Source organism: Hippoglossus hippoglossus, chromosome 13 (assembly GCF_009819705.1).
Source record: "Hippoglossus hippoglossus isolate fHipHip1 chromosome 13, fHipHip1.pri, whole genome shotgun sequence".
Lineage (NCBI taxonomy): Eukaryota > Metazoa > Chordata > Actinopteri > Pleuronectiformes > Pleuronectidae > Hippoglossus > Hippoglossus hippoglossus.
The window spans coordinates 527501-542500 of NC_047163.1; the positions used below are offsets into that span (position 1 = coordinate 527501).

Genomic DNA, 15000 nt, shown 5'->3' on the forward strand with positions numbered 1-15000 from the left:
ACATGAGATTAAAAACGGTTTGGTTTTGAATCAACTTTCAGCCGAACGACTCCACTTCTCTGGAAATTGTGTAAAAAATAACGCGTGTTGTTTACGGTACAGTATCGGTTTACCTGCGAGCTACGAAACTTTCAGTTCAGTCACATGTTAACGGAGTCCGGTAGTACCCTGCGCTGCTAGCAGGCTACAGGCTAACAGGAAGCTACTTAGAGAAGTAGATGATTCCGAAGTTTAAATAAACTAACGAACACAAACCAACAGATGAAACAACCGCAGTCAAAGTAACAGTGGGTTAAACTAACTAAGTTAACAAGTTAACTAACCACCACAGAGACGAGTCTTACCTGTTAACCACAGACTCCTGCAGCTAGCAGCCGGCTAACTCCGCACCGAGCGTCCGCTGGTAACACACTAACTAACAGGTTACACGTCCAGCGGGAGGGTTAACAGCATCATGGGTTAGTTTGATCCGAGAGAAGCAACAGACTCACAACAGACACACAACAGACTCACAACAGCGGTGAACCAGGAAGAGTCCTACTACACACACACACATTCTTGTCTCACTGCGCTGGTGGGGGACCACTCCTGACGTCATCCATCTCACCTGAACGAGTGACGTCACAACACATTTTATTGAAATTCAGTTTCTTAACTTCCAGGGGGTCTCAAGTTTTAATCAAGGGATCTCCGACCCCCGGACTTCACACAGGTTTAACGTCTACTTGGTTTGGTCCATGTCCCATCTGCTGACATGGAGGAGGTGCATTCACTGTGATTGAGACAAACATAATCAGGACCTTTCGTGCTCTCTCCCTGAAACACTGTCCAATTAGAAAAACACACACAAAAGTTGTCATGTGTAACTTTCAGAGAAATTAACTGATCTTCACTGATTTGTCTTGTAGCTTGTTGAAATTTAAACAAAAATGAGTTAGTTGCATTGTTTACGTTCTGACACATTAGACCTGCTGAACTCTAAAAAGTATAATTTTTAGTCTCTAGATCCAATCAAAAGCTATTTATCAACTTATTCACGACTCGTCATTTAATGTCAAGAACATGGTCTGAGCAGATCGAAGCTCAACTGTCACAATGACGACAAATAACACATTTTGCTCGTATACTGGGATAGAAATGACAAGATTGATTTGAAGTAATTTCAGGAAACACCATTAACACTATTTAAGGTTCTTCCATGTTTAATTTCTACTGTTCATTCGTAAAGTGTCAGCCTACCTGCTGTACAACACACCTGTAATTCAGATCAAAATCCTTTTAGAGGTTATCCTGTGACATGAAGACTGAAGGAAGCGTAAAGAAATAATCTACGTCCTCCACACAGAGACAAACAGGAGGCAGAACAGAAAGAGCTATATTCTTTATTCTTCTTGAATTTGGAAGAAAAGATAAAAACCAAGGATTTGGCCCCTTCCCCACCCTGAAATTAAACACATTCTAGTGGATGTACGATGATGATACAGTTTTATTGCCATAAACATTGTTTGGAAAGAAAAAGTTAAAACAGCTGTTACTTTTTGTTTTTTCTTTGTGTGTTTTCTATGGTACAATAAGAAAAAGTTCTTCCTTTTAATGTCCTGGGAAACAAAGCAAAAGCAAAGTTTATCAGCGACTAAAATGTTCTCAAAGCGACGCAGACTGAAAATACTGAGGATTTAAATCCTGTTCATGTGATCCACTACAGACCCAGACCTGATCCACACTGAGACAAGAGACCTGGACCAGGTTAAGGACCAGTGAGTTCAGATCTGCCAACAGGTTAAAGATGGAACTACAGGTGACCACAAACCAAAACTACAACTTTGTACGATAATTATTCACTTTGACTTTGTAGCTCATTCAAAACTTTTCACCAGTTTTGTAAAATTTTCTCAATGGGGGTTGACTTCCACAGATCCACACTGAAGTAACGAGAGAGGGCCCAGAAAAAAAAAACAACTTGAAATTTCTTCTTTTCTGTTGAAACACGTCACGTTAGCGCCACCGTCTGGCCAGGAGAATGTCAGGAGGTGGTTTAAATGACTCATTGCTGTAAACAAAGACAGATGAAGAACAGTGGAGAGATTGGAAACAGAAAGAGGTGAAGAAATGGGAGCAAAAAGCAAAGGGAAAAAATAAAATTAGGGAAGAAAAACATTTTTCATACTATCTTTTCTAGTAGTTCCCCCCTTTTCTGTTCATTCATTCTTCCCTTCTGTAAATACTTTTCTATGAAATTTTGGTCATCAAAAATAGGGGAGAATAAAGGAGAGAAATCAGACACGTGAGGAAAGACAGGAACATCCATCCATCCCTTATCTAGAAGACCTATTCCTTGGTTCCAGGGAGATGGAACCATTCCCAGCTGATATTGGTTGAGAAGCGAGGTTCACCCTGGACAGGTCGCCAGTGGACACAGGGCCAACACACAGACATTTACACTCCCATTCAATAATACAGTCAATTTAGAGTCTCCAATTAAACTAACACAAATCTGTTTGTTCGGACTGTGGGAGGAAGCCGGAGAAAACCCACAGCGGGAGAACATGCAAACTCCACACACAGACTGACCGAACCAGGATTGGTGCCCTGTGAGAGGTTGGGCAAGACAGGAACAAAGAGGAGACAATTAACATTACATCAGACAATGAAAAGAAAAACCAATGAGGGATAAAAGAACAGAAGAAGAATGAAAAGAGACAAAATGTATTAAAAAGGAAGAAAACAAGGCTTTTCCTTTTAAATATTTGCATCCTCTCTTTATCTCCATTTCTCTATCAAATAATATTTCTGTTTTTGAACAGTGGAAAAAGGTGCCTTGGCATCATAGGGGCAAAATAGGGGGAGGGGGGGAGAGGAAAGAACAAAGAGTCTCGTTTTCTGTTTGTTCACTTCTTTTTCCCCCATCATCTGTTTTTTCAGATGAATCCACTTCAAGTGAAGTTTCAATGTGGATCAATGGAAACTTCTTCGTGAGCAGCGTTCAGTGTGGACACCATGAATCGCATTGAACCGAACAGGTTCTGTAACAACGAAGAACTCATCCATCAAAATAGTCTGGATTACCCATCAGCTCGAGACAACCAATCAGAGAAGCCATGACTGGCTACACCATACAATATGTCAGACTCTTTGGTTTCCAGACAAACTTGGTTGTCACTGGTTTTGAAATGTGAATATTTGTCAGATTTCGGTGAATAAACTGCTTTTTTCCTCAGCAACTGAATGCAGCGGCACAGCAACAGTAATTAGGTTGCCAAATGGAAGAAAATCCCACAGAAACTGAACGCAGCACTAGGTCTCATGCTGGACTGATCAACAACAAAGGCGTCAACTACCACCAGTGCATCATGGGAACAGAACAGATCATGCTGAAGCATCAGGTGTCCGTTTGAAAGAAGACAAGCTGATACGAGTGGGGGCGGGGCTGAGGTGGTCGAGAGCAGGCTACGGTGACACGGGTGAAACCCCGCCCACCCAGGGACCACAGATGATGAAACGACACAGAGAAAAGTATGAAGACTGTTTGGATCAAAGCTGGAACACCTGAGTGATGTCTCCACGGCAACAAGCAACAGTGGAGAAGAAAAAATGACTGCAAACAATCAGGGCGGGGCGGGGCTACTACATAATGCTTCAAACTCAACCTCTGGGTTTCGTTCTGTGGGAGAGAAAAACGTAACGAGTTTTGAGGAGGGGGATGGGCGGGGCTACTGGATGAAGCAGGTATGACATCACAGTAAGCGGTGATGAGGGGGGCGTCGCAGAGAAACCCAAAGTTGGGACATGCATTCACAAGCTGCTCGTTGTGTGTTTACAGGTTTATTACTCATCAGTGTTTCGTCTTTATTCTGACTTAGAATAAATATTCTGCAGAAACTAAACTCAAACAGGAAGAAGAAGAAAGAGAGGAGGGGGAGAAGAAGAAAGAGAGGAGAGGGAGGACGGCGTCCGATCGCTCACTGTCCGTCTGTGAGGAAGGAATGCTAACTGTGGCGTTTAATCTCATCCTGTTCATTCATCCACGTTCTCTATTCACTCACTCTAAACCCCCTCCCTCTCTCCCTCCCCCCTCCCCCTGCAGCCTTCAGTCTCTTAAGGTTTTTCTCTTGACATCACCTCCTCTCGTGGCTTGGCTCCACCGAAGATGGCCGAGTTTGGGTTGGCGACCTGGTTGAGTGGCAGAGAGACAGTCCGAGGCTTCAGCTGCAGCCGAGGCCGCTGTGCACGCTCCTCTGTGCAGACGACAACAAACAAACAATATGAGTCAGTTCAACTCATTTTAATGAAGCTGATTAAATGTGTTGATTTAACTAAACAACTGACAAGTAGCTTCACGTTAACTCGACTAAATGACTTAATAAACGTTGAGAGGGGAACCTTCAGATGGTTCTCTGAAGTCTGGCGTTCCTCCACGGGGAGGAGCGTCTCTGAAGCGACCTGGTCCTCCTCCTGCTGCTCCCGCTCCCGGCCCCGCTCCCGGTCCCGCTCCCGGTCCTGCTCCTGGTCCTCCACCACCACCCCTTCTCTCACCAGGGCGACCGCTTCCACCTCGACCCCGCCCCCCCCATGTAATCATCATCTCTAAAACCTGTGGAGACAGACAGGTGTGCACAGACAGGTAAGTCAGGTGACCTGCAGCATCTGGATCCTGTAACGTGACACATTAGCATGAGATGGCTGAGGTGAGAGGAATGGGGGGGGGGGGGGGCTGCAGTTCATTAGCATATCACAGCTGTTTGAGGTTCAGTTGATTCTACTTTAATTTCTTAACATAAAATGTTTCTTCTGAGACATTATCCTGCCATTTGATTGGCTACAGCCCAGCATTGTTCTGATTGGCCGGCTGGGATCGGCTGTTGTCCAACCTGAGCCGCTGGACTCTCTGACTGCACGTCCTCCTGGTTGGTCGCTGAAATCCTCACTGGAGTCCTGTCCTCCTCCTGCGCCTCCTCTGGGAGCAGATCGAAAACCTCGACCTGCAGAGGACAGGGGGAGTTTAACGCCGAGAGGAGAGGGGGATGGAGAGGAGGAGAGGAGAGAAGGAAGGAGAGGAGAGAGGACAGTAGGAAAGGAGACAGGGGGAGAGGTGAGGAGATGAGGATGGGGGGAAGGAGAGGAGAGGGAAGGGAGGGAGAGGAGGAGAGGGGGAAGGAAGGAGAGGAGAGAGGACAGTAGGAAAGGAGAGGAGAGGAGAAAAGTAGAGGAGAGAGGAGGAGAGGAGAGAAGTAGAGGAGAGAGGGGGAAGGAGAGGAGGAGGTAAATAAAGAGAGGAGGAATCAGCGGAGGAAACTGAGTAGGAGGTGGCGACGCCTCCTTCTGGAAGGACAGCACTGAAGAGGCGGAGCTTGTTAGTTGTTCATCAGCCAATCAGAGGAGGATGTTAGAGAAGACGAAGCAACAAAACTTGATCTTTTTATTTCTGCCCCTGTGTGTGTGTGTGTGTGTGTGTGTGTGAGAGAAAGGAGGGGGTTGAAATGATTGATGGATGAAGAAGCAGAGGACGAATCAAACACCAAAGTTAACAAACCAACTCGCTCTTTGACCTACTTCCTGGTGGGGATTGGTTGCCCGTACCTCTGCCTTCGTCTTTCCTGAAGCCGGAGCCGTAGCCGGAGCTGCCTCCTCGTTCTTGCCTTCGTCCCTCTGCGATGTCTACCCTCAGTGATCTCTCACCCAGCAGCTGCAGGGGTCAGAGGTCATGTCAGGCTGAAGACCGAGCTCTATCCAAATCTTTCCCCCAATATTTCATGTTCATTTATTCAACATTTTTTCCATAATACTATTCAAATATTTATGAATTTTGTGACTCAGAGAATCAGGCTTCATGTGTCGATCAGTAATCTGACGAATTCTTGTCACACTGAAGAAATAAAAGCGTGACGTTCATATACTCACAGCGCCATCGTACGTCAGAGCTTCTTTTAGAGATTCCAGGTCTTCAAACTCCACATAACAAAAACCTGAAGGGACACGAAACAGAAGTCACATCGTCTCTTTATCGATCTGAGCTTTATAACATCTTCTGTTTTAAACATCAAAAGCTTCACGTTCAAACAGAAAGACAACGTGCAGTGTAACAGACAGAAACTGAAAAACGTAAATTTCTCCTTCCTGTAAATGAATAAAAAAAAACTCCAATTGACTTTAATTCTATTGGATTCTGCTCTGACACTGTTTACCCCTGAGACTCCAGAAGTGGTTTCGTTGAACTATCCCTTTAACCATTACCTGACAAGATTACATTTTGTTCAGAACAAACAAACATCTCATATAAAATAAAATGCTCTGACCTTTAAACTTGTCTGTCTCTTTGTCTCTAACCAATCGGACGCTGCGAAGCTTGAGCTCTTTGAAGATTATGTCGATGTCTCCTTGAACCGCGTAGAACGGCAGGTTTCCCACGAACGCTGTGAACGGAGGCTCTGACGGCAACTCCTTCTGCTTCTTGGGACCACCGGGGCCTCCAGGGCCAGAGCCGCCACGGGGCCTGAGAAGGTGGGGGACACAGAGAGGATCAAAGGATACAGAAAAACAGAGCACCGTGAGATGTGGAGTACAACCCAAATACAAATTTAAATCTTAAACAGCCAGATATCTGATCAAAAAAATCAACAGCATAAAATAAAGAATCAATTATACACACATGTCTATGTTCTTTGTGTTGTTAATATCATTTTCAATTACACTTATTACTGTTGTTGCTACTATTATAAGTGTTAGTAAAGTATTAGTAGTTTGTTATGTCTGCCAGTAAAGCGTCATTGACTTGAACATAAAACTAGTTTTCGATCACGACTATTATGTCGCGCTCACTTTTCCGTAACATTCACCTCACGACCACACAACCAAGTTCTGATTCACCACAGTGGGCAGTAATGAACACAGGCTACCTACCAGAAGAGCCACGGTAACATTAGTGTCCATAAAATCTAACCAGCAGCACTCGCTAACTTTAGCATCTGTGATGCTGCCTGCAACACACAGATCTGTTTCTCTCCGGTGTAACTTTGGTGTTTTCTCTAAAACTACAGTGTAAACGAATATAAATGAATCGTCACTGAGTCTAACTACAGACGGGTTTGACACAAATGTCTTACATTCATGTCTTCTATGCGAGAATGTGGTCTTTCAGGTTGAGAGCAGGTCTTAATAATTTCACCTTCAGTTTATCTATTGCTCTCACTCCCTGCACTTGCACTCAAACAGACCCTGCTCCAGCTTGGATCTGTGCTCAGATATTCTGTTGCTGGTACAGAGTCCCTTTGCTTCAGGTCTCCTGAAGGTCCACGCTGCTTCAGTGCATGTGAAACGTTGGCACTTAGATTTTTTTGTGCAACATGTCTGTCTACAACCTATAGAATACCAGGTGTAATGAATGAACTAGCCCCGCCCTCATCCTGACCACGCTCTTCAGTAAAGATTGTTACCATTAAACCTAAAGACCGAACCCAGTGATTCGCGGACGCCAGGTGAACACTTCTATGCTTTACAGTGATAAAAAGAAGTAATCGACCTTTATCACAAAAACCCAGAGAAGTGAAGCACGAGTCAAATCAGTGACGGATTGTGTCTGAATACAGCGGAGTGAAATGAAATAAACATGCTAGCGTCCGTTGAAGACTGAGGGAGACACGTTTAAACGTGGTGAGAACGGTTTATACAGAAAACACCTTAAAACAGCCGCAGTAACCGAATCTGTGGAGTTTCCACCAAACTGTTGGAGCATGCTCAGTGTTCGGATGTGTGAACACGGAGCCAGTGAAGACCGTGAAACCCTGAGGGTCATGTAGGAACAGGCTCCGCACAGAAACAACGTGAAGCTCCTGATGCAGCAGATTCACCAACAAACACACATGTGATGTCCCTGCTGCTTTCATTCATCACCATGAGGGCGATGGAGCAGCAGCACAACAACCGGCTTCACCTACAACCACCACACATCGACTGCTGGTCCGGGTCGATCCCTCATGTGTGTTCACTACGCGGATCAATGTGCAGCTGCGGACACATGATGGAGCCATGCGGGCAGTCTGCAGCTCCGCCACCAGCTCCACACACCGCGGCCTCCTGTCCCGCTCCGTCCCGCCTCTCCCCGGGACCGGTTCATTTATCCCAACACCGAACAGATTACCGTGTTTTACCGCCGAGCTCCGGGGCGATCCCCAACGGAACAGTCCGTCAGTTTCACTGTCTGTGCGCAGTTAGCCCCATGCTAGCAGTTAGCATGTTAGCTGCGGGACCACGGTGTTTCCCAGCCGCTCCCCGCCGCCCTCCCTCTCTCGGGCCCGTTTCACTCAGCAGGCGCCGGGCGGGACGAGCTTCGCGGCCTGTTCCGGGGCTCGGGGCGGACAGCAGAGGGAAACACGGTCCCGCCGGGGTTTGTGTTTGAGTCACACGGCGAAGCTGCCGAGCGGAGCGGACACTCACCCTCTGCCGCCGCCGAAGCTGCCGTAGGCCCGGTCCCGGTCATCGTAGCTGTCGTAGTCCGCCATTACTGCTGCTGTGTGTCGGAGGAGGAGGTCCTACACGTCACACACGGAGCGGGCTTAGGTGTCCGCAGGCCGCCTGACCGGGAAACCCCACACTCACACGCTTCTAATGTTCACCTCTTTGGACATGTTTTATTAATGAGTGATTAGGAGATTAAACCAAAGTAAATGTTATTTAATCACACACATTTGAATACATAGCATTTAGTAAAATTGAATCCATTGGTGCATTATCTCCAGCTGCTCTGACTCATGTTGCACCTTCATGGACATTTGCAGTAAAATATATTTTTTAGTTACAATATGTTTAGCATACAACATCTAAAAGCCCCCAAAATTGTTTTCTAAAGTTTAGTCTAAATTGTTGTATAAAAGTGATTCAGATTATAAATTATGAATAACATGACACATTTTATTCAGTACTTGCTGAGAAAAGACCACACAGGCATTTCAAAAAGAAAGAAAACACTAAATAACAATGGCAGAATACTATTGAATATAAATTTATAGTAAAACAGCATTGAAACCATGCAATACATTAAAAACAGTAGGAGGAGATAGCAGTAAAGATGGTGAATGTGAAACATACAAAGGTTATGTGCATACACTGACTTGATCATAACTTCCATGTAAGAGACTTTTCATAGACAAGTTATAGCCAGACTACAGTTTGGTTATATCTTCCACGGAGAGGAACGTAGTGTACGATGTGATCCAAGTCTGTCATATCAGCATGATCATCAAGTGGAGACAAAAGATAATAAGAATAAGTTGCTCAAAATATCATTAATAACTACTTCATACACTAGGGTTAGGGTTCTCAAACAACACGTTCTGGGTAAAAAAAAGAGCAAAATAATGCTTTATTGAAAAGAAGATTCGTTTTTGTAGCCAAGACACAGAATCCCTCTCTGACACAACAAAGAAGTGAGATCTGGAACAGTAAAATGAGAAAGAAAAACATTTTCAAAAGGGAAGGGAAGTTTTTAAATGCACTTGTGAGCATTATAACAGGGAGGTACTCTCTGAAAGGACAGAGTTTTTGCTCCTGCAGAGTAGTTCTTGTAGTAATCTATGAGAGATCCTGTAGAGATATAACAGAGGACTCTTAGATTGTGTGATGCTCTAACAAATGTGTTGAAGGTCTTGCAGAGAACTTGGAAACATCTTGTGTCAGCCTCTTATGGAGTTCTTAAAGGGCAATGACTGATCCTCTTGTAGTTCTTGTCGATGTCGAGCAGAGGTCTTGCAGATGTGATATGGAGATCTCCTTCAAGTTTAGCTGACATCATGTAGCTCTAGTGCAGCTGTCACATACATTTAGGTCCTATTGGCCCTTTCTCTCGTAGGATATGTAGAGGTTCATTTCAACACATGTAGATCTAGTAGACAATTAGGAGTCTTGCTGGTCTTGTTAAAGTCGAGCAGAGGTCCAATAAATCTAGCAGAAGTGTTTTTGTTGTTGTAGATCCAATAATGGTCTTGTAGCTCTACATCTTCTCTATCTTGTAGGTCCTGCAAAGTTCTTGAAGGACCTTTGAGGATTTAACACGGTTCTTGTTGAACTTGTGGAAGTCTCACAGAGGTTTTGTCAGGAAGGTCAATCAGAAGGAGAAGCTCAGTCATTTCAAAGTGGATGGTGAGGTAATAGGAAGACATCCAGGACAGAGTCCACTGCTTCATCTTAGCAACTGCCTCGTGAGTCCGTTTCCTCTGGGATCTTCTTCAAGTTCGGTGGTGGGAACTCATTCTGTGTTGGTTGCGAGGGTCTAGATCCGCGCTGTCTCAGACTGCAGGACAGAGGGTCTTGTTCACCAGGAAAAATGGTGTCCCTCACAGTCTGGAAGCACAGAATTAACTAAACTTCAACAGAGACTCCAAAATACGTTGTGACAAACTAGATCTGTGCCAAAGCACAAACAACTACAACAGGTGATACCAAACTAGACAAACATAAAACAAATTCACTGTACCCGGTTCTCAGCCAGTGCCCCTTTAGCCATGTAGTGCTCCCTCTTAATCTTCATCTCCACCTCCTCAGGGATGTCAGGGACCATCAAGTCGATCAGACGACCAATGAAGAAGACCACATGCTTAGGAACAGGGAAGAGCAGTCATGATCCATTCACTCACCAGGAGGCAAACCTAGAGCTTTCTTCACTTGTTGACTACTCAGCTACAGCCCAGCTGAAGCAGGTGAATAGGGTGAACCAGATCAAGTCTGTATTTGAAGAATGATTGTCTCACAGTGGCAGAACTAAGCTGCACCATTTCAAGGGTATCTTCAAAAGCATCCAATAAATGCATCCTTCTATCTCCAAGCAACAAAGGCTCAGACGAATGGATCCTTCTCAGTATTGGAATGAGATAATGGTGGCAAACGATGAGACCTAAACATCAGCAGAGTACACTTTTAAGTGTCGGGCTTTAGTTGTATAAAATCTTCCATAGACGAGAGCATCTAAACCTTACACACTCTTTAAATTAACCTGATGTGCGAGAGACACAGACACTAACCTCAAAGATGATAACGAAAGCCAGTTGTATGGCGAGGAGGTGAAAGAAATGTGGCAGGTATTGACCATTTTCATCCCTGAAACCCTGATACCTGCAGACAAAAAAGAACTTCACATCATTATTGTCTTATGATGATATAAAACTCATAGCACACTTCCTCTGCTCTATTACAACCGGGCCACACTGCTGCGGCTCAGCCGTGCTGCTCTTCTAGAGATTTGTTGTCTCGCTGATTGTTTTCGTGTACTGCGCAAGGTTCAGAGCAAATAGTGAAAATGATATTTTTTAAATGTTTCAATGTTTATCTGTTGAATATGTTGACTTCCAGTAGCCTACCCTTTTCAAAATAAAAGCACTCCAGCGTGTCTGTTGACTAAATCCATTATTTGTTTAAAAAAGGTTTTTATTGTGAAATATTTGCTGGAGTGGAAGATGAACGGCTTCACATTGTATCGTACTGGTATTTATTTGAGTATATAGGAGTACTTTATACAAGGAAATACAGAAGTATTTATGGCCATTTTCAAGCCAAACCCTATGTATGAACATAGCGCTGGCAGAACCGCACTCTGTCAGTGTGGACAACAGACAACCACGACACGTAGCAGAACCGCAGCACAGCCGTTCCACGCAACCATGGCGAGTGTGGCCTGGGCGCTAGACAGACTTCATTTATTGGACCTGGTGGAGACGTCATATCAGTGTCACATGGACCAGCAGTGACGTTACCTACCTGCAGGATGTGCTCTTGTCTTGCTGGGTGTAGTTGTGGGATGTTGCCAGTGTGAAGTTGATGAAGCCGCTCAGTGTGCTGTCTCTGGTGTAGCGATAGTACAGACGAGGCAGGAAGGACGAAGTGAACGCTATGAGGAACGCCTGAAAATGCAGATATGGAAAAGGTCAAAGATCTGTATTTATATGGTCACATACACATTCATACAGTGCATCTATAGGCTGTACTTTTTTCTATGAGGGCAGTTCAGGGATCAATATCTTGCTCAAGGACACTTTGGCACACAGATGGGCTGGCATCAAGCTTCTGGTTAGAGGACGGCCACTCTACCCCCCTCAGCCACAGCCCCCCCCCCCCCCCCCCCCTCTTAAAAGGTCAGATTCTATTGGCTGCTTATAAATGCTGTTTGAAGACGTCTGTGTTCATTTAGTTAAGTAACTTGTCCAAATTAAAGATAGAAGTGCATGAGAGAGTCTTACGTTGCTGAGGACAGCTGTGTGTGTGATGAACTGCATGATGGGTAACCAGATGCCGATGTCCTGAGCTTGCTCCACCACAGGGCGGCGATATTCAGTAACAAACTTCTGAGCATCCAATCGAATCTCCACCCAGTTATTAATGAGAGCGAAGAAAGGAGCGAGAGGACATGCCGCCACAAAGATGGTGATGAAACCAAACTGAATCACTGAGGAAGACGAGGAGGATGAAGAGTTACAGGTTCATACAAAACACTACATCTCCCAGCAGCCCCGTGACTCACCCATCTCCAGGTACTCGCTGAGGAGACCATCACACACCAAGAGCTGGTAGTCGGCCTCCCAGGGAGGGAGCTCCCCCTGCTGGTGCTGTTCCCACTGAGCCTCCTCTCCTCCATCTTCCTTCACCTCCCTCTGCACTGGACTCATCCTCCTCTTCTGCCACCAGGACTTTAACTTCCTGCCAAATAATGAACCTTCACTTTCATTCAGAGTCAGAAACGTTGTCTATAATACAACACCATCAGTGACTGTATATAAAGATGATCAGTGACTGTATATAAAGATGATCAGTGACTGTATATAAAGATGATCAGTGACTGTATATAAAGACCATCAGTGACTGTATATAAAGATGATCAGTGACTGTATATAAAGACCATCAGTGACTGTATATAAAGATGATCAGTGACTGTATATAAAGACCATCAGTGACTGTATATAAAGAGGATCAGTGACTGTATATAAAGATGATCAGTGACTGTATATAAAGAGGATCAGTGACTGTATATAAAGACCATCAGTGACTGTATATAAAGATGATCAGTGACTGTATATAAAGAGGATCAGTGACTGTATATAAAGACCATCAGTGACTGTATATAAAGAGGATCAGTGACTGTATATAAAGACCATCAGTGACTGTATATAAAGATGATCAGCGACTGTATATAAAGACCATCAGTGACTGTATATAAAGAGGATCAGTGACTGTATATAAAGATGATCAGTGACTGTATATAAAGAGGATCAGTGACTGTATATAAAGATGATCAGTGACTGTATATAAAGAGGATCAGTGACTGTATATAAAGATGATCAGTGACTGTATATAAAGATGATCAGTGACTGTATATAAAGAGGATCAGTGACTGTATATAAAGAGGATCAGTGACTGTATATAAAGAGGATCAGTGACTGTATATAAAGATGATCAGTGACTGTATATAAAGAGGATCAGTGACTGTATATAAAGAGGATCAGTGACTGTATATAAAGAGGATCAGTGACTGTATATAAAGATGATCAGTGACTGTATATAAAGATGATCAGTGACTGTATATAAAGAGGATCAGTGACTGTATATAAAGAGGATCAGTGACTGTATATAAAGACGATCAGTGACTGTATATAAAGACGATCAGTGACTGTATATAAAGACCATCAGTGACTGTATATAAAGATGATCAGTGACTGTATATAAAGAGGATCAGTGACTGTATATAAAGACGATCAGTGACTGTATATAAAGACGATCAGTGACTGTATATAAAGACCATCAGTGACTGTATATAAAGATGATCAGTGACTGTATATAAAGACCATCACTGACTGTATATACAGAGGATCAGTGACTGTATATAAAGATGATCAGTAACTGTATATAAAGAGGATCAGTGACTGTATATAAAGAGGATCAGTGACTGTATATAAAGAGGATCAGTGACTGTATATAAAGAGGATCAGTGACTGTATATAAAGACCATCATTACAACCAGCCACCAGGGGGCATCTTCATGTACAGTCATAATAAATACATCATATATATATTTCAGTGTGTTTACGGGACGATGAACTCCTGGATGTTATTGATCAGCTGTTTTCCGACCATGATGACCAGCAACTCTTGAGTCAGTTCAACCAGACACCCTCCTGCTCCACACTGAAACACAGAAGCACAAATAAACCTCTCTCTGTCTCTCCCTCTCATTTATAAATCAAATAGTCGCCCACAGACACATCAATATCTGGGTAAATTAGTGGCATAAAAAATGAATGATGTTCTATCTTCTTTTATTCTTCATCTTCATCAGACAATCGACAGACTCACATCTTCATTGCGAACTCCAAACAGAGTGTTGTAGTTTCCAGGGTAACCAACAAACCTGAACACACACAAACAGACAAAGAATCAGCTGTTAAACGTTCAGTGTTTCATGTTTTATTCCATCACATGGACACTTTCTGCTGCTTCATTTGAAAGGTTCAGTGTGTAAGATATAGGTGAAAGGATATACTGGCAGAAACTGAATACTAAATAATCCTAGTGATGTTTTCACTAAATTGTAAGAACTGTTTTTTTCTTTCATTCACAGTTTTCATCATCAACCTGCAGGTGGCGCTGTGGCTGAGGAAATGAGGGGTAGCAATAAAGGAAAAAAGAGAATTGTAAAGGCGTAAATCCTTGTCCTTTGTTGTGATTGGCTGGAGGAGTTCTCACCTGCCTTTGAAGAAGGCGATGTAAACCGGAGACGAGTAGAAATTGACAAACTGGAAGATGAAAACTTTGAGGATGAACATGTCTTCGTATTTACTCTGAGTGCGATGCATTTCTGACAGACACACACACACACACACACACACACACACACACACACACACACACACACACACACACACACACACACACACACACACACACACACACACACACACACACACAGAAGCATTAAACAAACATCATCTGACTGAACACACCTACAGAACATATATACAGAAGTTA

The 15000-nt window shown here is 43.7% G+C and overlaps 3 protein-coding genes across 3 annotated transcripts in view; all 3 read right to left on the reverse strand.

Annotated features, from left to right (window-relative positions):
• The window catches only part of rffl (ring finger and FYVE-like domain containing E3 ubiquitin protein ligase), a 7754-nt gene extending 7152 nt beyond the window's left edge, over nt 1-602 (reverse strand). Inside the window, 1 exon segment of the mRNA XM_034603643.1 lies at nt 345-602. The gene's annotated coding sequence lies outside the window, so the exon portion shown is untranslated.
• Nucleotides 603-3845: 3243 nt separating this feature from the next.
• On the reverse strand, nt 3846-8587 carry eif4h (eukaryotic translation initiation factor 4h). The gene is given in 8 exon segments (XM_034603650.1): nt 3846-4235; nt 4381-4567; nt 4569-4591; nt 4869-4979; nt 5551-5683; nt 5899-5963; nt 6294-6490; nt 8431-8587. Coding segments are annotated over 8 exon segments (921 nt in total). The 5' UTR covers nt 8496-8587; the 3' UTR covers nt 3846-4095.
• Nucleotides 8588-9324: 737 nt separating this feature from the next.
• ano7 (anoctamin 7) overlaps nt 9325-15000 on the reverse strand; it is a 48285-nt gene continuing 42609 nt past the window's right edge. The window contains exons 17-25 of the mRNA XM_034603572.1: nt 14719-14830; nt 14329-14383; nt 14063-14160; nt 12503-12678; nt 12222-12427; nt 11743-11885; nt 11010-11100; nt 10466-10585; nt 9325-10332 (exon numbers count right to left, since the gene is read on the reverse strand). Of these exons, the coding sequence (XP_034459463.1) occupies nt 10177-10332; nt 10466-10585; nt 11010-11100; nt 11743-11885; nt 12222-12427; nt 12503-12678; nt 14063-14160; nt 14329-14383; nt 14719-14830 (1157 nt within the window). The 3' untranslated portion in view covers nt 9325-10176. The remainder of the gene's footprint in view (nt 10333-10465; nt 10586-11009; nt 11101-11742; nt 11886-12221; nt 12428-12502; nt 12679-14062; nt 14161-14328; nt 14384-14718; nt 14831-15000) is intronic.